This window comes from Zonotrichia leucophrys, chromosome 1A, assembly GCF_028769735.1.
Source record: "Zonotrichia leucophrys gambelii isolate GWCS_2022_RI chromosome 1A, RI_Zleu_2.0, whole genome shotgun sequence".
NCBI lineage: Eukaryota > Metazoa > Chordata > Aves > Passeriformes > Passerellidae > Zonotrichia > Zonotrichia leucophrys.
Window position 1 is genome coordinate 30964918 of NC_088170.1, and position 27113 is coordinate 30992030.

Below are 27113 nucleotides of genomic sequence, written 5' to 3' on the forward strand. Positions count from 1 at the left end.
AGAGGTGTCACTTGCTTTCTAATACAGAATGGTTCTCTTATTCCCACCTTCCCACAGCTAAGAAATGTAGCATCACTATGTAAACAATTATATGTAGTATCTCTTACCTTCCAGTATAGGGCTCCCAAAATAAAGCCAATAAGGAGAGACAGCAATGATGTCAGTGCTATGCTGATCCCTTGCAGGCTGGAGCTGCTAATGAAGCCAAGTGCTTCTTCTGTAATTAAAGATACTCTCATTAGTGAAGACAGATTTATAGCAGAAAACTGTCTTCAGGGCAACACTATTAGCAAGAGCACTTTCATGCACCACCTACATAACAGCATCTTAAACAGCAGAACAGATACTTCAAAGTGCAATGTACATAAGATGCACTTCATACAAAATCTTACAGCAAATTTTTGACCACAAGGATGCTCCACCCACTTCTGAAACAACAATGTTGAAAAGTACCAAAACCAATTCTCTTTTTGCCGTTTGTAGAGAATCATCTCTTTCCTACACGTCAAAGTTTTGGATTTCTTAATTTTTAAAGGTCTTACTTTGAAAGACAGAGCAATTATTTGAAAAAGAATATATATCAATTCATGCATTTGCATTAGTTCCATCAGACAGCTCCCACTGCCTGCAGGCACTTTGCCTTGCCACCAATCAATGACCAACACAAGAGCTCTCAGGGTAGGTTAATGTAACAGAATAGACCTGATCACTTCTAAAGCTTCCTGGAAAGGTACCGCTGACTTCAGCAAGGTCAAACCCTTGCACCTGGAGGTTTAACAGTGTGTTATTTGGTTATAGCCATTTCTTGATAGCTTTTAACATTTTGCATAGAAGAGCACCAATCCTATTCTTTTATGTACACAACAATTCCATTCCCCTCACTGGGAGCTGTCTGCAAGCTGAGACTAAAATTCCTCCCTTCAATCATTCAGTCAGTCCCTTTATTCCCTTCAAGGGCAGCACATGGAAAGTCCAATAGAATCACCTGGGGACCCTCCTTCTGAAATGCAAAGTGAACCTCAGGAGACTGGTATTTTGTCCACCCAGGTTTGGTTCATTTCAAACTGGGTGTCCGCAGCTCGAATGGTGGGTGTATTGACAGATTACAGGAAAAGAACCAAACTGTAAGCACTGGAAAAGTGTAGGTGATTGGATACATAGAAATGAAAATGAACTGACAGCACTCAAAATTTGCGTGACTCATGCAAACAGCAAATGTCTAAGCACACACAGTATGATATTCTGGGTCAAACAACATGTGTTTAGTACATTATTAAACAGCCTCCAAGAAAATACGTTAGTTTAGAAAGAAGTGTTCTTATAATTAACTAGCAATTCATTTTCAACTCTCAGATTTTCTTGTTGACATTTTTCAAGTTTTAGACAAATATTCTTTTTATCTCTGGAATTCAGCTGTGTTTTCTAGGCTCAACGTTGCTAGAAATAACAAGACAACATAAAGTCTATATCTTATATATTCATTATACTACATATATCTCTGTGTCTCGTACACTATTTACAAAGTCTACGTTCTGACTGCAGGGGCTTGAGTTTCACCTATATCTGGTAGATTGGGCACACTAAAAGGGAACATCAGTCAAGCAGAACCGATGCCAGCTTACCGTGAAAGAAATCTGTCTGCAGAAGGGAAAGAGAGCAGACAAAGTTCTACAGAGGTGAACAACAGCTGAAAAAGAGAGGCTATTGATTAGTCTGCCTCTCTCTGCTCAGACGTTAAAGCCAAGTGCAGACATTAACTGGGGAGACATAACTTTTCTACTTTCTGTCTCAGATTAGGCACAGAGGATGTTTGCTTGCAGAACTGATCTGCAAGAAAACTGGGCAAAATCAAGGGGATGTAGCCAGCCTGAACAACCCTAGAAATGCTCTCCTGTGCTCATTTATCTAAACTGTATTCTCAGAAGAAAATTCTGATATTGCTCTTCTGCTCTAAGCAAGTAGAAAGCAATCCTCATTTGCCTAATGCCATTCTTCTCAGTGAGAGACTGCTGAGTTTTACAGCTAAATTATGTAAATCATATGGGGATGGCTATGTTTTCTGGATTCCACCCTGTAAACTTCAGAAAAAAATTAAAAAGTGAAATAAATTTCAAACGAAGACTCTACAGGTCATGTAGAGTATAATGTGTTTGATAACATGTTACGGTAGAGTGTATAACCTCAAAAAGCCTCTGCTTACCCACAGTGCTGGGCAGCATGTCATGGCAAGCATGCTCTTTTTTACATGAACTTCTAGAGAAATGTTCTGCAAGCAGCATAATCAGTGATAGTTTTGTACCTTTGTTTTTAACAGTATTTTTCAAAAATTTAATGCAATTTAAGACAACAGAAGAGACCCCTTTACAATAAGGTATCTAAAACTGGAAAAATCTGATTTCTGAAACGTTATTTCCAATGCAGGTGATTTCTTCATCATCTATGGCAAACTGAATGGAATTTATAATTAACTTTCCATGTGGGGACATGCAATCCAGGGATGGAGCCTAAATACAGTCCCATAGTGATACTCTCCCTAGCCTATCTTTTAAAAATGACAGATTTTGTTTTCCACAACATGCCAGTATATGAATTAATTTGAAAGTTAAGTAATCCATAACTACCTTAAAAAGCAAGCAAAACCAGAATATTTAATTTCACTTTCAAGTCCAGAGAAAATTCTCTTGAAAGATCTGGGGAGAATGAAATGAGTCATGGCAGGTTTCTTCCTGTGCCTTTTATTTATATTAAAATTTAAAACAGAACAGGCTGAAGAATTTTCAGTCTGAAGAACCTCTCAAGGACTTGTCTTAATGAAGAAAATGGAGAGAAGGAAAGAAAGCTGGCTACCACAGGGACCTCTTCCTCTATTAGAAACTTTGGAGCTCTACACAGAAAGATCCTGATTACCATCAGTTGTAAAGGCAGAGCAGGAAAAGGAATAGCAGAAACCAGGTGTACCAATAACTTTATGAGCTCTTTGGGCAATGCCAGAGGAACTGCTGACTCTATCCAGCAGAGTGAAAAAAGGGAGTGGATGCAGGCCAGTGCCTCTCAGAACTCTCACTCTGTATCTTGTGGAAGATGCCCTAAGGAAGTGATCTCATTTGATGCTGATTTATGTGTAGTCTTCATGGACATTGGGATGTTAAGCTGTGAACAAAATATCTTTACATTAAAAGCCACTCAGTTACACAATGAAGTTACTGAACTGCTTCCTACCTTGAATCATGTGTGATTGTGATTGAAAGCACTGGCTTCTTTTTTTTTTTTTTTTTGCCATATATGTCTCAAAGGAATTTCCAGTTTACCTCTGCTCAGTTCCAGCACAATTACCACAAGATCTTATCTGTAAAAATGCAGAGCAGCTCTCACCTGTTCATTAGGGTTTTCCATTAACTATTAAGTTGGAACAACGGAACAAAGGCACAGAAGGCAGCACCAATTGCATTAAGCCATAGGTGAGCATTTTAAAATTGTTGTGCAATTACTGAATTAAACGATGGTATTTTTGCTTAATTAAAAAAGGAGTCCTTCTTCCTAAAAGCAGTTACAGAGATCTCTGTGTTTACATGTTCTTTGAGGTACTCAGGACTAAATAAAAGAGCGAAATTATTGTGAGGAAATTACAGACAAAAATGTAAGGAAGAAACACTGAGCTCTTCATGAAATTATAAAGAATGTTATGGCATTCAATTAAAGGAGAAGTTTTAGTCACAGCTAGTAAGTTCAAGCTTTGATCAGAGCAACATGAAATTCATCTGATGGCTTCAATCACTGAAAGAAGAGATTAGGACTCAAGACTTCTTATCCTGAACCACCTTCTTTACATAGGAACCATCTCATCTACATTCTCTAGGCAATGTGTGGTATAATCATGCAGAGAAATATGAGCAAGACTGGAACTTTAACAGCTAATTGCAGCTTCAGTGGATTACAGTCAGGTAACACAAAGAGGAAAGAACAAATTATGGCATGGTGGTGCTAGTCTTTTGAGAATTTTATGAGAAATAAGAAAAGATCTTTGTGCTTCTGAGAAAAGATAAAGGGGAAACATGTTACAAGTCTACATTCAATATACAAGAAGGAATAAACCACTATTCCCATTCAAAAAACAATTAGAATAGCATAATTGTTCTATTTTTCATTTGGCTGGGCTAAGACTTTTTGTGTATATTTAGTTGAGATTCTACGCTATTATTTTAGTTTAATTTTATTGTTGTGTAAGAACAATGAAGTAATGAAATATGACTCCACAAAAATAGCAAAATTATAAATCCATAACAGCTAATTTATATACAATTTCTATGATATTTCACAAATTATTTTATTGGATGATGCACTTCAGGTTTGTTTAAGCTGAATTTTCAGTTCAAAGACTACACAGACTGTATTAATAGACTCAAAATATATTAATTTTGAGGGGTTCTTTTGCAAACACTGAATACTTCTAAACACTGGAAACTATTAAACTGAAGAATAACTCAGCTGTTAAAACTGTTTAGAATTAAAGGGTTAATTTAAAAAGAATTATTGCAGCTTGTGTCTGAAGATGTTTTTTTTTCAGGCTTCCCCTCTTCTCAATGTTTTCCTTTTTGAAATTTGAATTTAGTGATGCTTTTCTGAGAACAATACTGAAGCCAGGGGAATGTTATGCTGGGGAAGTTTCACAGGGGAAGTATTAAGGTTTATTCACTGTTGTTCATTCCAAGAAGGTAAGGATTAACTAAAACCAAAATTTCCTCAGCAATAAAGTCAAGACCAAACTACGATTGGCACTAAAGGCTATTTCAGGAAATAAACCAGTGATGTCAATAAAGATTCCACAGCTCCCTCCCTGCAAAAAACCTCCAAATGAGTAACTACAGTGTAACCAGTCAGCATCCAAATTAATATAATTTAATCTGATTATGAGTTCAAATTGTCCCCTGACCCAGCCAGACATGCAGTCCTCATGTCATTTCTACATAAGGCTGTTAACTGATATCCAATTTTCTAATAAATTGCTTAAGAGAATGATAATCAGTTAAAACACACCTGTACAGCATATGGCAGCCAAGCAATTAACTGCATTATTTTAATTAGGCTTTTTTCCTACTTGATTATCAGTTCCAATTATAAAACAAGATTAATAATCCTGCTTCTGCATTCTCCTCCACAGTACGGACACAGGTGCCACACCACTGCACAGCCTGGCATCTCTCCTCCTGTCACTATACTGGGTCAAACCCCTTACATCTGAACTTCTCCTGTAATCTGTCTCTTTTGGCTTCTTGATCCATTCTCATTGCTTCAGGCTGTGGCTGAATATTTTTCCTCTAGCAATGACAGCAAAAATTATCACACGTTCAGACCTGAGAGAGAGACAGGTATGAATACTTTTACCCCTTCCTAGTGCCTCAGAGTTGGCCCTGGGCTCATCAGGTTATTTGCAGACAGCTCTATGACCTCCTGGCAAGGAATCTATGGCAGTGAGTCTTCTCTTTTCCAAAGACTCAGGCTGGCAGCCAGGAGTGGAGGGGGTTTTTTAATTCCTTCTACTCTGAGGGTTCTGGCCTGTGATGACTTAAGACCCACTCTTAATTAGAAAGCAATCAAGAAGGGCTTCAAATCTGATAGCAGCTGTGAGCCAACTACAAGGTAGCATGCATGGTGCTAAAAGCCCAGAGGGTAACTAGATTACACATTCCAAAGAGAAGGATCATGAGAAAAAAACTAGTAGCAGGCCTAGTAGCAATTGTGTCACCAACAGAAGCTACCATTGTGCCCACTAGGCCATTACATCAGGCTGCCCCTCTGCACATATTTCCTCAAGCACAGGGAGTACCAGTCACATACTTCATCATCACACACTCAGATAACATAGATCTTTGCGGAGTGAAAAGGGGAAATTGTAAAGAGAGCCAGATACACATTGTCATCTTGACGTGTCTGGGAAACGAGAACAAGGAAACAACAAGGTTAAACTTCGATCACCATTTCAGGAACCTCTAAGGAAAATCCCCTCTTGTTCACGTGGGAAGCTCTAGATAGTGTTCACCTTGTTGTACATGATGTCATTAAAAGCCCCTGAAACTTCACTGTTTCCTTTCACCTCAGGTGCTTATGCCCTTTCTGACCTCGTGATAGGTAATGCTGAGGCTCTTACAGCAACAATTCTGGACTCTTATCAGGGAGCTGTCATGCAATAAATGACTAAGACAGATAAGAAAGGTGACATGAGTATGCCAGAGAGAAGATTGCAGCCTGCCAGAAAGGCAGTGACTTTGCCATTAACCCCAAGTGAAAGCATGCTGACTTGTGGAGGTGGCCCTACTGCAACTACACCAAACAAACACGGGGACTGGCCTCAGGGCTGGTGTAAAGCTTGGTTGGGATAGACAGTACTCTCAAAATGCAATGTACAGGTATCCTCTTTGTTCATGCGAGTACCCTCATATGATTTAGGGTAGCTATTCTGTTCATTTGGAGCAACTTCCTTTTCTGAGAGTTAAAATGAAATGTCTGGCCAAATTTTCTGAGGCCATATGACTAGTGAGACCTCATGACAGCCAAAACGAAGAGGCCTGCCCTCTCCAAGTTGTAGATTGCTGTCACATAATTGTAACTAGATAGCATCTCTACATTTTGATTAGATAAGTTCATTGCATTTCAGTATGACAGCTGAGAAACACATGGTACACCATCAGGAACATGTAACTTCCCATTAATTTGCACAATTAATGACATTTTTTTCCTCTGAGCTCTCACAACCAGCTACCAGAACAAAATGGAGACATATATTCAATCACTTGTACTTACTGTTACTGCTAGTGCTACTGCCAATGCTGTCATTCCTAAGAGAGCTGGCAGCAACAGGAGGAAACAAAAATGTTTTTGTGACAGCGACTCTGGAATCTAAATAGAAAATGAATGTGTCAGAATTATGAAACTTAAAATACAGTTCCCTCTATATTAGACGAAGGGCTACAGGACTACTCTAATGGGGCTATAGGGCTGTTTTAAAAGCTGGCTGTAGGACTCTTCATAAAGTGGATTAAGCCAAAAAAGGCAGCTTTATTAAGATGCAGAAGTGTCTACATGCTGAGCTGCTGCTGAATAGCTAATCTGGAAAAAAAGTTACTGCTTACAAGTTCTTAAGTTATGGCACTGATCTGCTTCTAGTTACTACTGATGTAACTGTACAACTGAACACACTGCCCTAATTAAAAAGCTAATATCTGTCACAGGAGAGAGTAAAAGAAAAGGTAATACAAGCCCTCCATTTACTGGAAGGATAAGAAAGAGCTGCAGGAGCTTGACCTGAGCTTGTTAAAATGTTCAAATGAAGTAAACATTTCCCTGTTCAGGAAAAGTGGGATGAAATTGAAGGTGACTTGAGGCTGCTGCAATTTACAATTTGTCCTAACTTCCTCTCCTTTCAGTTGTGCAATCTTAGGCTCTTTTACCGCCTTATAAAACTAAATAGAGCATTAAGAGAAGATAGGAAGGACAATGTAAAAAATTCAGGATATATTTTGGATGAATAGAAACAGAGCAGCATAATGCCAGGTTATTTTGATTATACTGAGAAATGATGTATCTAGGAGTGATGGCACTAGAACTCGACTTTGAACAGAAACACAACCTTCAGTGTCAGTAGTTATTTTCACTTGCAGTAAAAAGATGACATGGAGGCATAGTATGAGATCTTTAGCATCTCTGAAATCCAAGGAAAATCACACACTTTTATCTGCCTAGATTCTGCTCCCCAAAAGGAGACCCCTCTTACCATTCTCCGGTGTTCCTACTGTTGAAGGCAGAATGCAGTCATTCTTATCCAATCTGTCTGCAGACTCTTTGTAGACCTCAATGGTACTATTAAAGTGCCTAAAAAAATCCTCAGGAATGAAGTGGCCTTCTTCATAAAGGTGACCATTTTCTTTTACAAAATCCTAGAGTAAAATATAGAATTCAGCTTGAAAGAAGGTCAAGGGAGATGCTCATTTCAACACCTCAACAAATGATAAAAAGTACCCAAAGATGATACAAAATCATTTATATTTTTAACCTGCAGACAACCAGATTAGCTGTACACAATCTTCATAAAACAAAGAAGCCTTCTGATCTGAGGATTTCAAATTAGCTTTGCAAATAGAAATGAATTATTAATACAGTGTTGCAAAATTGCTAAGGAATGAAAGACAGTCTCCCATCCTATACTGAAAACCAAGAGACTTTTTAAAATTCCCCTCATTAAAAAACCCCCCTTGATTTCACATTACTTTGCAAAGTTTCACACGAGTCTTTTAATCTCAACTCATGAACACAACAATCATTGGTATTGTCATCAAGATGATGGGAAACAAAATACAATAGCTGGGGTACACCACTGCTCAGAAACAGGCTGAGATCCCTGATAACAGACCTAAAAACAAGAGCAACTATAAACAAGGAAGCACAAGGAAGCCCAGTCGCTCTGAGGTCTAACAGACATGTCTGTGATGCCAGACTAAACAACATGATTGAGATCCATGATGATTATTAACGGTTTTCTTATTTTTATTTTTTTTTTACTGTCAGCAAGTCCAGTTTGGCCTGGGGTTACTCTGTACTCTTAAGAAGGAGGGCAGTGGTAAGAACATGGTTTAAGTATGTCCTAAAGAAAACCTCCTGGTTTTGGCTCCAAAGTTATTTTATGTTTGATGCTGAAAGTACTAGACTTAAGATCGTTATTCTCTAAGGAAATCAATAGCTAGTTGTTTTGCTGAATTACAGGATATTTACTTTTTGATTCTACAAAATAAAATTCCTCTTCCCCAACCACATCACAGCTGAGTGATTTGAATCATCAGGACAAAAATAGAAAGGAAAAAAAATATATACACTGAAGTCTGGAGATAATTCAATTTGAACTGGAAAAGTAGGGAATATCTAAATACTCACAGCAGTGCAATGCAAATACATAGCAAGCTTACAAGATTATTCCACTCTAAAGGCACCTGAGTGTTTTCCTTATTGGATTCATTTTGGGTGTTGAAAATCTACAATTACAAAAACTATGGACTTAACTGATAAAAACAACTGTATATGGAAGATAAAATACTTGCTCTAAAGGACGTGGTGTATTTTACCTGTTTTATTCAGTAGGACAAAGCCTTCAACTACAGAACTTATTTTTAATTAGTGATAGTCTGGTCAGATCTGGATAACAGACTAGAAAATTAATTTCTTTCCCCCTTCCCTGCCTGCACAGAAAATGAGACATCTCTTGAACAAGAATCCTTCCAGCTGCTGTCAGAATCCAGAAACACATGGAAATGGACCAATGTCCTCTGGTCTTTGCTGTGCCTTTATATAAAAAAGTTAATTAAACCATGGAAAAGCTTTTAGAGCTTCACACACTGTGATACATACTAAGAGTACATTAATAACTTTAACCAAATCATCTTTACATTTACTTTAAGATCACTAGCAAAATATATAACTTAAGCTAGATACACAAGGAAGATTTCTGCTAGTTTCAAAAAGATCAGAATGGATTAATTATCTTAAGGAAGATCACTGCATTTGTGACTTTAAATAACTGCATACAGGTCATTGTATATACTGTAATTCCTTCTAAAATTTTTTTCTTTGAAACAGGAGAAAAAAATTAACCAATGTTAGTACAGTGTACTCAGGGCATTTCTAAACAAAGTAGGATTTCAGATGCACAGGAATAGAAATGAAAACAAATCTAATAAAGCCTTGGAAATTCCTAAACTATTACTGAATATTGTCCAACAGAAAGTAAAAAATAAGTATCCAGTACAAAAGCTGAAACCCTGCATAAAATTACCTTGTTTTTGTCAAAAGCAAGGCATGCCATAAGATCATTAATTATCCTTGTGAGATTATTGATGATTGAATAGTTGCTTAAAACATCCGACATATCTGGAATATCTGAAAATTTCTGGAGAAGATTATGTAGACTTATTGAAAATTCAGGCACCATCAAATGCAACCAACAGTGACTAGGCTGTCAGGGGATAAAAAGAGAAACAGATATAAATTAAATATCAGACATTTGTAAAAACTGGGTAAACATGTGTAAAAGTAAATTAGACTGTTCTTTCCAATTTAAACTATCTCAAAAGTACAAATTACAATTCTTCTTCTTTAATGTGACCAATTTTCTCTTCATTCCTTTTGGTAATATTTCTATTCTGACTGATACTGACATATATATGGTTGTTTGTTAAATGCCATCCCTTCATTAAATTCTCAATGAATGCCAAGTGTCAGTGTGTTGAGCACTTGAGCCTTGGAACATGTTTCTATGAACCCTAGTCCATGCTTTCATTAACCTATTTGTTTTCTTTTCAATTCCTACTGCCTTAACAATTCTTTAAATATCAGTTTTCATTTATTGCTGTTACCTTACATGACTCAGTTTACCCCAAATATCCCTGATTTAAATTTCTTTTCAGGAGAGTTTCTATAAAAATTTTGCATGAAGTCCCTGTGTGCTTTTATCCACCTTTAAACTTTTTAGCTGAGTTAATTCTTTCTCTTCAGCTTCTTCACTAAATGTCATTACTGGGAGCAGTTTCTAGATCTAAAAGCCTTTCTTCTTGCTGAATCTTTGATAACAAAAGTGTTTTGCACAGCCTGTCACTGTATACACTAACACCTATAGAATTAGTTTGCAGACAAAGTTTGTACAGCTGTTCACATGACTGAAACCTGATAATTCATCTTGCCGTCTTAGAGGAAGTCATTAACTTCTTTTACTTAGATATATATTACATATATAACAGTAGTCAAATAGAGGAAAAGGTCACCCAGCTCAGGAAAATTCCTAACATGGCATGATCAGCAAAAATACAGGTAATGCATAAGTCAGAACTGCAATTTGTACCTGTAAATACCTTCCCAATAAAAGCTAATTTTTAATGGCAAATGTTATGAGAATTTATTTTATATATAACATTATTTTTCCAATATTGAAAATGTCTCCTTAAAGACTTCCAGATACAAAGATCTTGGCCCAACAAGCCCAAAGTACTCTCAGTATCACTAAACCAGTTTCCAATTGCTGTGCAGTGGATAGGCAGCGCCCACTGAATCCACCTTCAGCAACACACAACAAATGTTTGGCAATGTACACACTTCTAGGCTTAATCTCATTTACTCAATTTCTTCAATAAACCTGCATATGGATTATTTTTTTTTAAAAGACCCAAATCCACAGATGTTGTTCTGCTTTGATGTGTAAACGTTTCTGACAAGAAAAAATACACTTCACATTTCTGAAGACTAATCAGACTATTAGGCTTCCAGGCTTAGAGAACCAAACGTAAATACATTGTTCAGCTCCACCTGAATTTCCACTTCTGTGTACAACTCTTTCACACAATGATAACCAGTGGCAAGTAAGTGATATCACCATTTGCAATTATCTCAACAACGACTTCAAAAAGAAAGAAACAAAAAACAAAATGGATAGCATTTGACTTGAGTCTGCTTCCCCTTTTTCCTTTGAGGACAGTAAGAGGGGGGAGGCAGAAGCAAATAAATCAGAGAAAGTTTGTTGAAACATATTCTGTTCAAGCAGCGTATGTTGTGCCATGTCCCACTGCCCCCACAAGACAGGCAACGCATTTTCTTTCCTCTGCTTTGGGGTGGGAACACTGACACAGAGCTAACTACTGTGCTTCCCTGAACTGGAAACCTTGAAAACCTTTTCCTTTGAGGTTTTGTGGGTGAGCATTATCCTCTGGCAGGGACTAGCATAAGCTTGCTGCTTCTTCTAGTGAGCATTTGGCAATTCCAGCAGGGAGTCTATTTTGCTGCTCCTGTGGTTTAGCATGCGTGTGGGAGTCTCCTCTAACTGAACTGTTCTGACCTACAAAGCTGTATTTCACAAAAGCTCTAAGTTCTCTTTTCAGTAATGTCAAGCTGTGCAATCACTTGCTATGTCAATACCTACCAAAAACATGGATAAAACTGCTCTAATTGAAAAATATGACTTTTTTTGCGAAGAGAAATGGAGGCTTGACTCTGATATTTTGTGTAAACTTTGACCAAGATTTACACTTTAGGGCAATTGCAAATGTGATTTCCCTTGTACTTCAGGGTAGCTCTCATTTGGCTTTTACTTTCTACATCTCTGTAGAAGTTTAAATGTTATCTCCTCTTCTGAATTTAGCCCTTTGCTGTCATCTCTGCCTTTTAACCTTCAGGTTTGACTACACAGTTTATTCTATACAAGACTACTTTTAAAGCCACTCAGTTGACTTGAGCTAGTGCATAATGCAACAACCCTTTTGTTTAATGGATGGATCAGTCTGTTCCTGTTACATGCACTACACTGGCTTCCCATCTGCTTTGTGTTCACCCTGCCTTCCTACCTTTAGTCATCTACATTTGGGACTTGCTACCTTGAATACACTTCCCACTCAATCCATGCACTGAAGATTAAAATCTATTTAAAAAAATTGCAGAGCACCATTTCAATCCCTTCAGAGTTGAGCAAAAGGCATTTACTTTAGGCCAAGTCATGGGTTTCCCAGCTTGCATGGACCAGAGTAAAGCCTACTTATCCCTTGCTGTGGTATGCATAACACAGCCTCAAATTCCCAGAGAAGAATTTGGCCAAGTGGGATCCGAATACTGCTGAATACCTTCTCCTGTGAAGGCATGTGGCCAAGAGCTGCACCTGCCATTACCATGACTGAAATGGCTGTGCAAAGGGAACATGAAAGTCTCAGCTCTGAACTTCTTCCTTTTTATTTCCTGGCTGCTTGCTGTAAATGTAAACGGGATCTAAATTTCTGGATATGATGAACCAAGATGACAAAGCACTGAAAAGAATGGAAAAGAATCTGCATACTGGCAGTCAAAACTGAACCATGGAGAGAGGCAAGAGTGAGAACAACCAGGACTCATTGCTCAAGCAGGTTCCCTGGCCTTCTTCATCTGCCAACACCCCCAGGAGAGCAGTGGAGGGAGTGGCCTCAATCCAGCCCAACAGCTAATGGGCTGGAAGCTGGGGAAACAGCACTCAAGCTACAGCTGTCCTCCACAGATGTGAATGTCATCACATCAGACAGCAAGACCAGTGAATTTCAAAAAGCCCAGCAGTCAGAGGATGGTGACAGCCAATCTTGCTTCCTTTTTCTCTAAATATTGGATATTCTACGAAATGGAAAATTTTCTATTAGTTTTATTTATATAGGACCTAGTACCAGACTTCATAGCATTTATTCTGCAGTTTTCCTGTCTAAAGAACCAACTTTAAACTGGGTTTTACTCTAAGTTTTAGTGAAAACCTCAAGTTTCCAGCAAAACTCTTAAAAACACTGTTACATCTGACATAACCCTTCATAACCTCACAACTCAGTGCCCTTCACTATCCTGCACCCTCCTTTTCCTCCTCCCATCTTCTTGTTATTCAGGATTGAATGTTGCTTTTGGCATAATTTTCCAATATCAATAGGGAATATTGCTAGATTTGCTACATTGTGGTAGGGTAGGGCACATTTTCATACATTTATCACATACAAATTGGATTTTTACAGTGAAAACTTTGCACAGACACAAAACCAGCTTCTTACATCCAGCAGATATTTTTCAGCTAGTGATGTATTTGTACAATGATTAATTCTTAAGACAGGCGCAGCGTTGTTCAGTTTAACTGACAAAATCACGAGTTTCTTACTTTTCTCCTTGCCTTAAAACAATATAGCATTCAATATAATTTGTACTTTCAACTTGCTTCCTTTCCTCCTTTTTATTGCAATGTATGCAACAACCAAGTTTTCAATACGAAACTTCAAAATGTTTTTTGCTAAACTGAGGATAAACAAAAAATATGTAACAGATTGATCAAAAAAAAATACAGTTTTAAAATAAAAATGTTATATAATTTTAAGATGTATAGATAGTGCTTATTTGAATACTTATTTGAATACTTATTTGAATACTCAGTATTAAATATGGGATTATAAAGAAATAATAACACAAAGTATGTTTGAAATTCTACTGGTTTGTTTAGTTACTGACACCACCATTTGCTCAGTTTGGGGCTCTCTTTACTGGCTACTTAGTATTTGTTGTGCTCTACTGGCATTTCCACTGGCTGAAACAAGAAGGACTTCTAGAGTATGTTCCAAAGAACAATTACTGAGAACCTATTTCTTTAAGAAAGTAATATTTTTCAACTGACACAATGAAATAATATTGACAAAATACTAACACAATGAAAATTTGACTTTTCACAAAAAAATAAGTTAAAAAAATTAATACGAAGAAAAAGACTTTCCTAGAATCCCTGTAATTATAAAAGTTTTAAGGGGCTGGGAATCGCTCGACATTTCTATTAAATAAATACTTGGGAACCATATGAAAAGTGAAACAAACATTATTTAACTGTAACTTGCTAAGACATAGGACTAGGTACAGAATGTTACAGCCCAGCCATTACTGGTTCCAGTGGGCTGTTTTATTGGGAATAACTCTGAAGTGGTTGTACATACCAGACTATCCATCTTCGGGACATATTTAAGGGTTATCAGATAATCATTTGGGAGATTTCCAACCTGAATAATAAAAGCAGATAATAAAAATGTTATTACTTACTACACAAAGTAAGACTTTATTTCCATTACTGCATTCAACAAAATCTACCAAATATCAACACAAACTTTCAGTAAATTACCAGGTGCAGGCAAGAATATTTACTTACATGCTTACTCTCCTGTGGAACTCCTCCTGACACTTATTTATTCACAAGTGAACCACCTTTCCACAGCTCTGCAATATGCCCAGATCTGATCTCATCATGGTCAGTGCTACTGCTTCCCAGCAAAGTTAAAGTCAGCAACGGGTTGAGAATAAGTGATCTGATGTTCTTCCTTACTGCAGAAATTCCACTGCCCTTCTGTCTTTTAATGCCTTGAAGTGTTTACATGACAACTTCTACTATAGACAATAGAGGACCCAGAAGTATCTTGCCCTTTTTCCTTCAAATAACATCCAACTTCAACATCCATCTAAAGCTAAATACTTGCCTGCCTTGTGCTTAGTTATGTACCAGGTCAGAAAAACAACATTAACTTTGGAGTTGTGCTTCTTAGCAATGATGAGCAATATCATTATATCATAGCAATGTCCTGGGGCAAAGGAGAGCTTCCACACACGTAAGATGCAGCTTTGCAGAAGATGGCGAGCATGAAGTGTGCTGCAGCAAAGACAAGGAGTGTAAGAAGGGTTCCCACTGAATTATCCTATACAATCTGCCACAGATGGGTTCCAACACTACTGTGAGACATAGTTGAACATCTGGGCAATGTGCTAGGTTGGGAGATGAACAGTCCAACAGTCACCGGACTGCCACAAATCCACAGTTTTTTGAAATATTTTTTCAAAAGCATCATAATATGACGCTTAATAATACAATAAACCTATCTTCTATCAATGAAAGTGTCAATTGATACTTCTTATCCTGGTTTGAAATCCACATAGTCAAAAACAACATGCACAGATGTAGCTCCTTTGGTGCAAAAACATTTCTACTTCAGGTTAAAGATCATTCTGTTATGGCTGCTTTTGATTCTGCTGCTATAGCAACCAGCCCAGGGATTTCTTTTCCTCCTGAGCAGTTTTTAGGTAGTATTTTGTTTGGCAAAACATAATGTTTTATTTAGTAATTAAAAGTTTGTTTCAATTAAAAATTAAACCAGTTATTTAAAAACATTATGGTTTTAGAAATGATCAAGGGCAACGCTTATATATAGCCAAACACAAGTGAATTCCAGATATTTTTTAATTTATGTGGGCTAAGATACAATTTTTCAGCTCAATGACATCTACTATTCTCCTGCAGCTTTAGAACAGTTTCTGTATAAGTGACCCTTAAAAATTCCCTCCCATAAAACAGTTTTGTTTCTTCTTTTATTCTTGTTTTATTTTTATACCTACACATTCCCAAAGCAGAAGCACCACTAAAATTCTCTGTATTAATTTCTATTTACCTGGCATTTTGGTGAGTTGATTCAAGATGCTATAAATACTGAAAAATATTTCAACACATTTGTTCTTTCTTTAGAGCATCAGATTTATTCTAAATCCTCATCCAAATTTTTTGTCTGTTATTCCTTTCTTTAAAACATCACAGCATCACAGCATATGAATAGGTACTCAATATTTTTTCTAGCTTCCTTTGCATGCCTAGAGAGGTGGGATTAGCAGCACTTTAAGCAGTACAGATGGTGAAGATGCTACTCTACGTGCAAAGTTTCCCATACTCACTCTAGAGGGACTCCACACTTAGCAATGCCAGCAAAACCACTGTTCTTTAAGAAAGGTCACTGGAAGATTAAATTTGTTCCATATAAATGCACACTACAAGAATTGACATGCATTATGTATACAATCTACTTTCCTGGCACCAGAGCCTCTCAAGCACTTTTCACGCACAGTTAAAAAAATTTAAGTGCCCAAGAGCCCTTACACCTTCTCAATCAGAGCTGGAGCAAGCAGCTCAGCCGCAGATATTTCTCTCCTTGACAGACTGTGAATCAGATAAGATATTTTTGAATTTACTACTAAAAATGAAGATCACTGGGAGGAGGGTGTCAAAGACAAAATACATGCACTGCCTCAAGAAGAAAGCTGTTAAAGTTTTGTTGACTGAAGTCCACGTGTCAGATGCTGTGCTGGTAAACGATGGATCTCAGTCAAAGTGAGGGACTTACATTTGTATTGCACTTGGACTTCCCAACTCACACACAGAAAATAGGGTAAAGCCCCTCATGTAAGAGTGAAAGATATGTCTGTACTAGGCCTGCATTTTTTACACCCTTGCTTTGCTGAAATGAATCTTGAAATTTTGTTGAACACTAACCACCAAGACTGATCCAAACACAACCACTGGATTTTCATCTGCTCAAATGATCCTGAAAGGAATGAATGGACCCTGCACACCCACTCTCTGAAGGGTGCCTGACTGCTGTGCCTTCCAACAAGGAGCAGATGACAAGGTGGCTCTGACCTGCCTAAGCAAAGGTATTTGGAAAAGAACTGTCCCTTGAAGCCACCTGAGTCCTGGAATGGCTTTTTTATTAGTTCCCCTTCTTAGCTCCATGAGTACAGTGATAAATCTGAGGGGCCACAAAACACCTGCCTGCACAACTTACCTTGGTTTAAACAGAAGTAACAGTTTTGATTATTACAGAGAATGTCAACTGATAATCTTGCAAAGCAACATACAGAATCAAAAGCATTGATTTGCTATTAAAATGTCATTAAATTTTTCTCTGATTTAGTGGCTGTGTGTGATTGCAGATATCCTAACAGGCTGAGAAGAGTTGAAGAGCAGGGAATCTAGCTCTTTAAAGAATCTTTAAATCCATATAAAACCAACATTAAGTGCTATATTCCCAGTTGCAACAAAACCTTAAACTGGGGAATGTAAGATTACTTTTGACATAGAGAGATCTGAATATTTAATACAGCACTGTTAACATTGTGTAGCCCAAACATGTTTTAAAAAATGTTCATGGTCACATAGATGTGGAGATGAAAAAAGGATATAAAAGTAATTTGGGTTCCATAAACTACTCTTTCATTGCAACAGCAGACATGAGAGATGACCTATCTGCAGTCACATCCTTTGAAATGAGGCCTACTGCTCTTGAAAATTTCTTTTATTGTGATTTTAATGAAAATTATAAGGAGACAAGCACAGATATAATTTTTATACACATATAAAAGATAAAGTGTGCTAATAGAATAAAATTACCATTTTCCATTGTCAGTGTTTTCTTTTTTTCTCTGAAGCATATGATGGGAAAAAACATACTTTCCTTTTGGATATAATTTCTACCTTGAATTTCTCTCTATATATTTCCCTTTTCCGGTTCTTTTCACAGAATAATAGAATGGTTTGAGTTGGAAGGGACCCTACAGACAGTCTGGTTCCAACCCCCTCCCATGGACAGGGTCATCTTCCACTACACCGGGTTGCTCAGAGACCCATTCAGCTTTGTCCTGACACTTTTCCAGGAAAGAGCCATCCACCACTTCTCTGGGCAACCTGCTCCAGTGCCTCACCACCCTCAAGTAAAGAATTTCTTGCTTACATCTAATCTAAATTTCTCCTCTTTCAGTTTAAAGCCCTTCCCCATTGTCCTAGCACTACATGCCCTTGTCAAAAGTCCCTCTCTAGCTCTTTCTCACTGCTTCCCTGGCGTCTTTTCCTTCAGGAGATTCCACAGTCTATCCTTCATCTCTGCAATCCACTCTATTTCATCTGCTAATGAAGCAGTTAATAAAATCCTCATCATTTGGCTTAAGACAACATGCTAACGATTTCCGTTCACACTTTTTACAGTCATAGTGGCAGATTATTTGCAACATAACAACTCTGGATCATTTTTTATAACCCCTTCACTCAGGAGAGTTAAATCCATTTAAAAATAAAAATCAAATGTGGCAGAGAGTGTAAAGTACATATTTACAGCAAAGATGTAATGTGAAAGCAAAGTATTTGACAGCATGTCTCCAGCAAGGAACTGGTCAGTAAATCCTGACTATTGTTTGGGTTTCCTACATTAAAAGAAGAAAATTAAAAAGAAGAAAATTGCTTTAGAGAAGCAGTTCATGGAAGAAGAGATACTTTAGATTTTGCTAATGAACAAAACAAGAATATGTAGGTATATTCTGTACAAACTGCACAGCTCAGTGAAAATTCTATTTATATGTAGGTTTTGATGTTCATATTTAACAAACATATATAAAGAACTGATTTCTAATTCTTATGCAAAATCAAATGCACAATTACAGAGATGCAGTTTTCTGCTGACACTGTGCTGAAAAGAACAATGGGGACAGACTTTATTGACAGGTACTGCAATTACAGTTTCATAATATGGAACATTTGCTCATCAAGGAACGTGCTTCCCTCCAGACATCTTCATTACAAAAGAAGCAGGAGGTCACATGGTGAGTAGTGCAGAATGAATGCTCTCTAAATACTTTCATTCTCTATTGGTATGAAATTATGCTCTTTTGAACTTCTCACCATAAAAAAACCAAAAATGATTGTTCAATTGTTCTTTGCTTCTTAAGATCATTTTACTTAGGATAAATTCTTCATATGACAAAATTACATTACCTAGATGTGAATAAATTTAATCCTACAAAGTATACAAGTCACTTTTTCTATGAAGAGATACCAGTCTGGTTTGGACTTACCTTGACTAATAGTCAGAAACCTTATAGTTATTGAATTTCTTTCCAATTCTTTATTCTGGTGTGAGTCTAGCATGGTGCTAGTGAAAATCCAGATTAAGAGCACTGAAAACAAGTTACAGCACACATCTGTCCTCAATTTATTACTCAAAACAAAGTTGATTAGGCAAATGACCCACATTTTCAGGCACCGCACAGCATGCCTTCCTAATTCTCCAATAGCTTAGGCTTAGTAGACATCTAATGTCTATATTCACTCAGGGTCTTGACTGAGGCATGTTCTCATATCCCTATAGTACAATTAAGTTGAGCAGAACACAGCCACAGTCATGCTCAGGAGTTTTCTACAAGTGATGTAGAGGGTTTACAGTACCAGTTTACAGCAAGCCCAGTACCAAATAAACAAAGACTGGATAGGGAATTGTGGCACTGTTTAGCAAGCTGTAGGTGCACTGCAGTACAAGTGTGTGTGTGGGGTGGGGGAAAGCATACTGGAGAAAAAGCCAAATGAGGGACATGGATTCGTACTGCAAAGAATTTCAGCATGAGATAGGAAGAGGATGGGCATCTGCCTGGATCATCAAGGAGCATTTTCCCTGCAACCACAAACAGTGTAACAGATACCATGGAAAATAATGAGGAGAAGCTGAGGGCAAACTCAGCATGTGTTATGACAACACAGGCAGTGTTAATAGTACCTTTGAAGATAAACCCAAGAAGCTTGCCATTGATAGTGGAAAAAAAAAGGAGGAACAGCTTGAAGGAAATAAGTAGAGGAGAATGGGTCAGAGCAGCATGTGTACAGACAGAAGAGCAAAATTACAGAAGCTGAAGCTAGAAAAAGATTTTTCATAGACTGGATTTTTATCCACCAAGAATTTGGAAGAAAAATGCACTTGTTTGTCCAGAGAACTACAAGAAAAAGTTTTCTCCTATTATGACAAGAAAAACAATGAATGTTTTAAAAGTGAACTTTGAAGGGTCTGTGAAACATCAAGAGCCAAATCAGACACCTTTGCTGAAGACCTGAGTGGCTGGGGAGACATGGTGATGTAACTTTAGAGTGAGGAGAAATAGCCCAGGACAGACTAACATTTTGGGGAGATGAAAGAGATCATACTCTGCCTCTGAGGAGGATTCATGCCAAACTGAGGCTAGGCTCTAGACCAGTTATGCTTGATAATTTGTGATGAGACAGGAGAAAGAGAGTCCAATATCCTTAAGTGATGGGATTTGTGCACTAACGCTGAACAGATAGTTTGTTGTACACAGAGATGGGGCTATACTCACAAATGTGGACAAAAAGGGTTAAAGAACATGACAGTCTGGCTGAGAATAAAGCTTACATCACTGTGTCCAAATGTGACAGAATTTGTGAATGACGTCATAATAACTATGAGTAATAAATAACTGTACACATAACACTTCTGTGAAATCCTCTGGGCTACAATTTGTTCTCAGTGTGAAAGAGAAGGATATTTATTAAAGACCCTATGTTTTGCAGGCGTAGATTCTTTGGATGAGTGAAGAAATAAAACTCTTACTTAGAGGCCCATAGAATCTCCAGACAAAGGGAAAGACTGTGGACGTTGTCTACCTCAATTTCAGTAAAACCCTTGATACTGTCTCCCACAGCATATTCCTGGAGAAGCTGGCAGCTCATGCTTTGGACAAGTACACCTTTCACTGGGTAAAAGCTGCCTGGATGGCTGGGGCCAGAGACTGATGATGAATGATGCCACAACAAAGTGGTGATTAGTCTTCCCCAGGGCTCATTATTGGGGTCAGCCAGTATCAGTTTATTCATTGTCTTTATCTGGACAAGGAGACCAAGAGCACTCTCAGTCACTAAGCTGGGTGGCAGAGTTGATCTGCTGGAAAGTAAGAAGGCTCTGCAGGGGGAGCTGGACAGGCTCCATCAGTCGACTGGGACCAGTTGTCTGAGGTCCAGTAAAGCAAAGTGCAGGTCTGCACTCATCACAACAACTCTACCCTGTGCTACAGGCTAGGGGAGCAGTGGCTGCCTGGAAGAAAAGGACCTGGGGGTGCTTGTTGAGGGCTGGCTGAATATGACCCAACATGTGCCCAGGTGGCCAAGAAGGCCATTGGTATCCTGGTCTGTGTCAGCAATACTGTGGCCAGCAGGACCAGGGCAGGGCTTGTCTCCCTGTACAAGCACTGGTGAAGCCAGAGCTCAAGTCCTTTGTCCAGTTCTGGGCCATTCACTGCAAGAGGAACAACAGAGGAGGGCAGCAAAGCTGGGGAGGGGTCAAGAGAGTGAGTCATACGAGGAGTGGCTAAGGGTTAGGGTTGAATTTTGAAGACACACATCATCAGAATATTGCTCCTTAATTCAATGAGCATATGGTGTTTCAAAAAGCAGAAATGGTACAAAATTTTTACTTCAATTTGCAAGAGTTATAGGGTCACCTGAACCATATTTTTAAGTAATATCATTTTGGAGTCCTTTTTATAGGTACTAAGGATATAGTTCATAGAGCATAAAAAACCCTATACTTGCTACAAAGTAGATTGATCAGTCAGTATTCTCTTTAGGCTTCTCCCTCCTCATATTCACACTGTCAGCTAACAAAGTTTTGTTTTAAAAGTACTTTAAACCTCATTATGTATTTTTAAATTTTCGTTCTCAATGTCTAGTTGCCAGAATTTCAAAAGAGAAGGATAAACATGCAGTTTAGTCACATTAATTGAAACAAAGAGTTCTTATGCTAAATTGATAGAACTAAACTTATTTTCACCTTATCCTTTTAATTCTCAAGTTACTTCATTGAAATTATTTCTGCAAATATTAACACAGACAAAACAGGAAGACAGGCTTTCCTCAAAACAACTCATGCAACTCAAAACAGAGAGGATCTATGTTTTGCATCTGTCTGCATCTGTCTGTTATTTCTCCAACCCAAAGTATCTTTGAACTTGTTTGGAAACTTGACCTCAATTTTGCATTTGTAGGGTGATCTGAAAGATACGGGTCTAAGTCAGGAGAATGACCACACAGCATCCTCATGGAGGAGTGTCCAAAGAAGCTCAGCCCAACCCCACTCTACTCAAGCTCCACAGTAGCAGAAGAACAGGGTAACCTGGACAGTGTGATTGTTCAAGCTGCTTGCACATTTTTTGTAATCTGTATTTATATGATTTTGAAATTTAAGTTATACTACAGGGAAAGTTAAAGCATTTGTTTTCAGGACCCATAATTGACATAAATTTATTACTATCCCTGCGCTACACAATTTCACCAGCCCTCACAGGAACTCTGTTGTTCTTGCTTGCTGTCAACAGGTTTACATCAAAGCTTAATACTTTTCCAAGAGATGAAATATTATCTGGAATAAATATGCCAATACTTCAAAATTCTGCCTAAAGGGACTAATTTGAAGGACTAAACATTTAAGTAGGACTATAGAGCACACCTAGAGATTCACACTATGTGCCAATGTGTATAAAAAGGACCAAAAAACAAGTTAAGAACACTGCACAGGCAGCAAATGCTAGGGGTTTTAATATAAGTGTTTGACAATAATAACACTGATGTTGCAACTTTTTTCCCACAATGAAGCCACAATTTTCAGCTAGATTCAATATGCAGATGAAGATATGCTTGCTAAGTGTTCAGTATATATTATTTCTTAGAAACCTTGGTGTTATATCCTGCACTACTGCAAAACAGCATAATTATTAACCTCAGTGGAGCTAAACACCAATTGACTTCACAAGCAGATGCTGTTTTTCAGGTTAATGCAGTGGTAAGTTAAGTAACAGTTAAAATTTCCTTAAGTGAATTTAGTTTTTATATGAAGCTGTGAGTCTTTCAGACTTCAACTTCTGTGTACAGCCAGCAGAGAAACATAGAACATGTGTAACCCACTCACACCCAAAGACTGCAAAACCTGTTCAATTGTTATTGCTTTGACTGCTACAATGATGTCTAATACCACACTATTTTTATGTGTGCCACTTGTATTTCATACACCCAAGGTAAAGACTCTGCTTCAGTTCAGCTCTGTTTGCTGCCAGCCTGCTCCATGCAAGTCAGTAACACAAAGACAATAATCTTTCATCTGCATGGGGAACAATCTGCTCTGAAAAAATGTTTGAGGAAATAAAGATTTTTGGCAATTGATACTGAAGTTTGGAGTCAGGAAACTACATATGTACATACACTCCATTTTGGTCAAGGTAATCTCTTCAATTAACACTGGAATTGTTTTCACTGCAAAAAAAGATTTTGTTCAAGTGACAGATGTTGATAGATTTTCTTTTAATATTGCCCTAGCTTCAATACAGACTTACTAATTTGCTTAGAAATGTAAGTGTCCTTAGACACTGACAATTTTTTTTAACATGAATAATGTAAAATAAAAGGTACTTACCAATTTTGCAATGTCATTCACATCATCTGTGACTGGATTCCCGCAGGAACTCTGGGCTTTGACAAGAGGATTAAGTAGGAGGAGTTGAAGACAAAAGCAAGTGATAATCCAAGTCTGTTTAGTAAAGAAGAAATAAGAAACCCCAAGTAAGCAATTGCCAAATATGAAGCAACGAGAGATTGCAGTAATGTTTTTCATATGTGCTGTCTAGTGGCAACAATACTCTTTATCCTTCATAAAGGCATACTTGTACCACCATTACAGTATCATCTTCATGGCAGGAATCCATGAAAATGCACTTAATTGATCTTTTCTGGAAGCAAGTATCTTTAGAGTGTTAATGGAAAACCTCATTGAGGCGTTAGGTTACTTGCACAGGATCATTCTTAGCTGGGTTTTTGCAAAGTTTGCAAGGAAGAGAAAGATACAAATCTCTATCATCAAAATACAATTGATTGTATACTTGTCATTCACTTGACAGATCTGTGGCTCTAATGTGATAAATTATAAGGAACAAAATTATACTAGAGTAGATCAAGACAAAAGGAGAAGGTTCGTAATCACAGCCATTTCATTTGAGTACTTAAACTGCAAGCAAACCCACAGCTGGACTCTGCCCAAGTACTGACATCTCAAGCAGCAATACAGTACATCTTCTCCAAGTGACGTGCTCTGGCCTCTCAGAAGTGCCAGCTTGGCTTTGGCACTACATTCCCCTCCTAAATCCTGCTGGAAACAGCAATGCAATGTACTGACACAGGCTTGTGAGACTCGCAAGAAAAGCACCAGATAACTAGCTGCGATGCACCTGGGTGTCTCCTTGGCTACACTGCCTGAACTTCCTCGCCTTCTGTTGTTCCTTGTGCTTCGCTGGTTTCCCACAGAGCCCTGTGCCAAGTTTAAGCTGCAGATCCCTAGTTCCAGAATGTTAAAGCATTTAAGTTATGGATAATCAAAAGTTGCCTCGGGTTGTGAAGCTTCTTCTGCCAGCTGACTGAAGCTGTCAGCAAAAGCCGATGATGGTGTACATTTACGGCAAGTATGGAATTTGCCTGTGCAGGCTCCTCAGCCTCCATAAGGGCAGGACTGAGATCAGGATTTGCTTTTGCACAAACTAAGACACAGCTCAGCCCCGTCTGTTCTGTGTGACAGGTAGAGAACTCCAGCTTCCACACTCGCCTTCATGTGCTCTCCAGCCTTTCAATTTATGAGCAAAGCAAATGAAACAACTGCGACACAATTCTCTAGGAAAGCAAGAGAAAAATCACAGATTAAAAAGATGCATCATTATAGTAATATAGAGGGCCTAAGAAAGAATGATAATAAAGGTTGCTCAGGAATTTCATAAACTTGACAGAACAGTGCTAGGCACTTTAGCTAAAAGAACTGTTAAATGACAAGAGTAATCTCTTTCTTGTATCTTTTATCTCTTAAATCTTGTATCTATCCTACAAGTAAAACTGGTCGTTTGCTTTCTTAGAATACAGCTTCCTGACATATTTAGGTAAAACCAGCATGGGCAGCTGGTAAAAAAGACAATCCAGCTTCCCCTCCCCCTGCACTGGCAGAGATGGTTTTAGTCAGTTGTACCAGGCAGACAACTTCCATTTTTGCTTTCCTGTAGTATTTTTCAGCTTTCTGATCCACGTAACTGACACAGCTGAAATACTCTGTCAAAGATGAGGCAAACCAGGGCTGCTGATTTCAGTGCAGCCTGCACTTGCCTTCCCCTAAACTGTACTCTCAGACACCACAGAGAAAGAAACCAAAAGTATTCTGAGCAAAGTGCATTTACAATATGCATGTCTTTTGAGAATGTCTCTTGCTTCAACAAAACTAGTATTTAGAAATAATTTTATTTTAATATTTGTACAAATAATTACTGAGAATAATTACCAAGGTGAAGGATTGAGAATAATTAATAGTCCATCTTACAAAATGTCTGTGTTTTAAGCTACAGAAAGCTTTGCTTTTATATATATACAAACAATTTGAGCTCTGGGAAAATGCAAAGATGCTGCTAGTTTTAGAAAGGACCTTTGAGATCTCCTTGCAGTGTAGTAGAGCTCAAAGCTGTTTAATAACTGATTTCAAGTGATCAAGAGAAACGTCTTCCTTTCCTTCATAAGCTCCAGAATCACAGAGGAAACAAAAGGTGACCTCAAGTTAACAGGCTACCTCCTCATTCACAATTTTTGGAAATGAATTGCAGTAAAAAAGGCAAGAAGTTAATGACAACTATATACTGCAACTATATTATAACTATAATGATAACTGTACTGCTTTCAAGAACAAAATCTGAGTAGTTCAACCTTTGGAGTAAACCAGTGCATTAGCAGTTACAGTGGCAGGGACTTTTCCCTGATATCTTCGTTGGAGATAGAGTTTACACCAGGAACTGACAATTTCTTTATTGGATTCCTTAGTATTGATTAGTATGTAAAGATGGAAGTTTTTACTGAACTGTGTCATGGTCATAGGATGATGCTCAGTGCAACAGTCTAATAATTAAAAAAGTAACAAAATTCTTTAACTAGAAATGTTTTATCAGCAGATCAGCTAAGTAATATTAATAAACACTGTAGTGCACTCCAAATAAAAGCAGAACTTTGATGCACCTTGTCAATTTTTGTACTTCTGAAGTTTAAAATCACTATATATTATATAATTATGTAAATAAATAATATTTTTGTACATGAAGTTTAAAAATCACTGTACATTATATAAATATGTAAATAAATAATACTTTTTCTCCTATGTAAAAATGGATGGGATTTAAAAGCATAATAATTTTATAACTGCTATTAAAACCAAATGATTTGCAAATTTTGAGATTATTTGAGGTTTTTTCTTGGTTATTTTCTCCCTGTGTCATCCAACAGGAACTAAAAAATCTTCAAAATACTGCTAGTTTTAACATGTCTATTATACAAAATCTTTTAATTATTTGCACTTACAAAATATTTACATTACGCATGCCTTCAGGCACACTATATGTAAGGACTGTACAGATGAAAGGGTTGAGCTATTTTTGTGTTATTTACTAATGACCAAACCTGCTGTTTGAGCAAAACTTGAATAGACTGAATTAAATTAAGGACAGAACAAATGGGAACCTTAAACAATAGCTTTCTAAATAGAGATGCCCATTTTATACTTTACTAAGCATAAATAAAAGTTACCTACACAGCACTCATAACAAATTTCCATATTTAATTACCCCTAAGTTAACATGGGACTGTTCAAAGCTGGCCTAAGAATTTAATCACACATCATTTATTAGCATTAAACTGAAGACATATAGCAGACTGGAGGCAGACCTCCAAAGTGTACCAAAGCGCCTCTTCCTATTTTTGGCTCAAAAATTATTCAATTGTCTTTAGATTCTGAAATCTCTAAATACTGAATATTTAAGTTTGTGCAAAGGGAAAAAAATAATGATGAGACTCAAAAGGATAATTAAAACTAAGGATTTCAAGTACACTCATTTGTTTATTCTGCAAA

General features: G+C 37.6%; 1 protein-coding gene across 1 annotated transcript in view; it reads right to left on the reverse strand.

Moving 5' to 3' along the window:
- KITLG (KIT ligand) overlaps window positions 1-27113 on the reverse strand; it is a 56724-nt gene that overhangs the window by 7261 nt on the left and 22350 nt on the right. Inside the window, exons 2-7 of the mRNA XM_064702036.1 lie at window positions 23610-23723; window positions 14499-14561; window positions 9818-9997; window positions 7769-7931; window positions 6799-6894; window positions 108-217 (exon numbers count right to left, since the gene is read on the reverse strand). Of these exons, the coding sequence (XP_064558106.1) occupies window positions 108-217; window positions 6799-6894; window positions 7769-7931; window positions 9818-9997; window positions 14499-14561; window positions 23610-23723 (726 nt within the window). The remainder of the gene's footprint in view (window positions 1-107; window positions 218-6798; window positions 6895-7768; window positions 7932-9817; window positions 9998-14498; window positions 14562-23609; window positions 23724-27113) is intronic.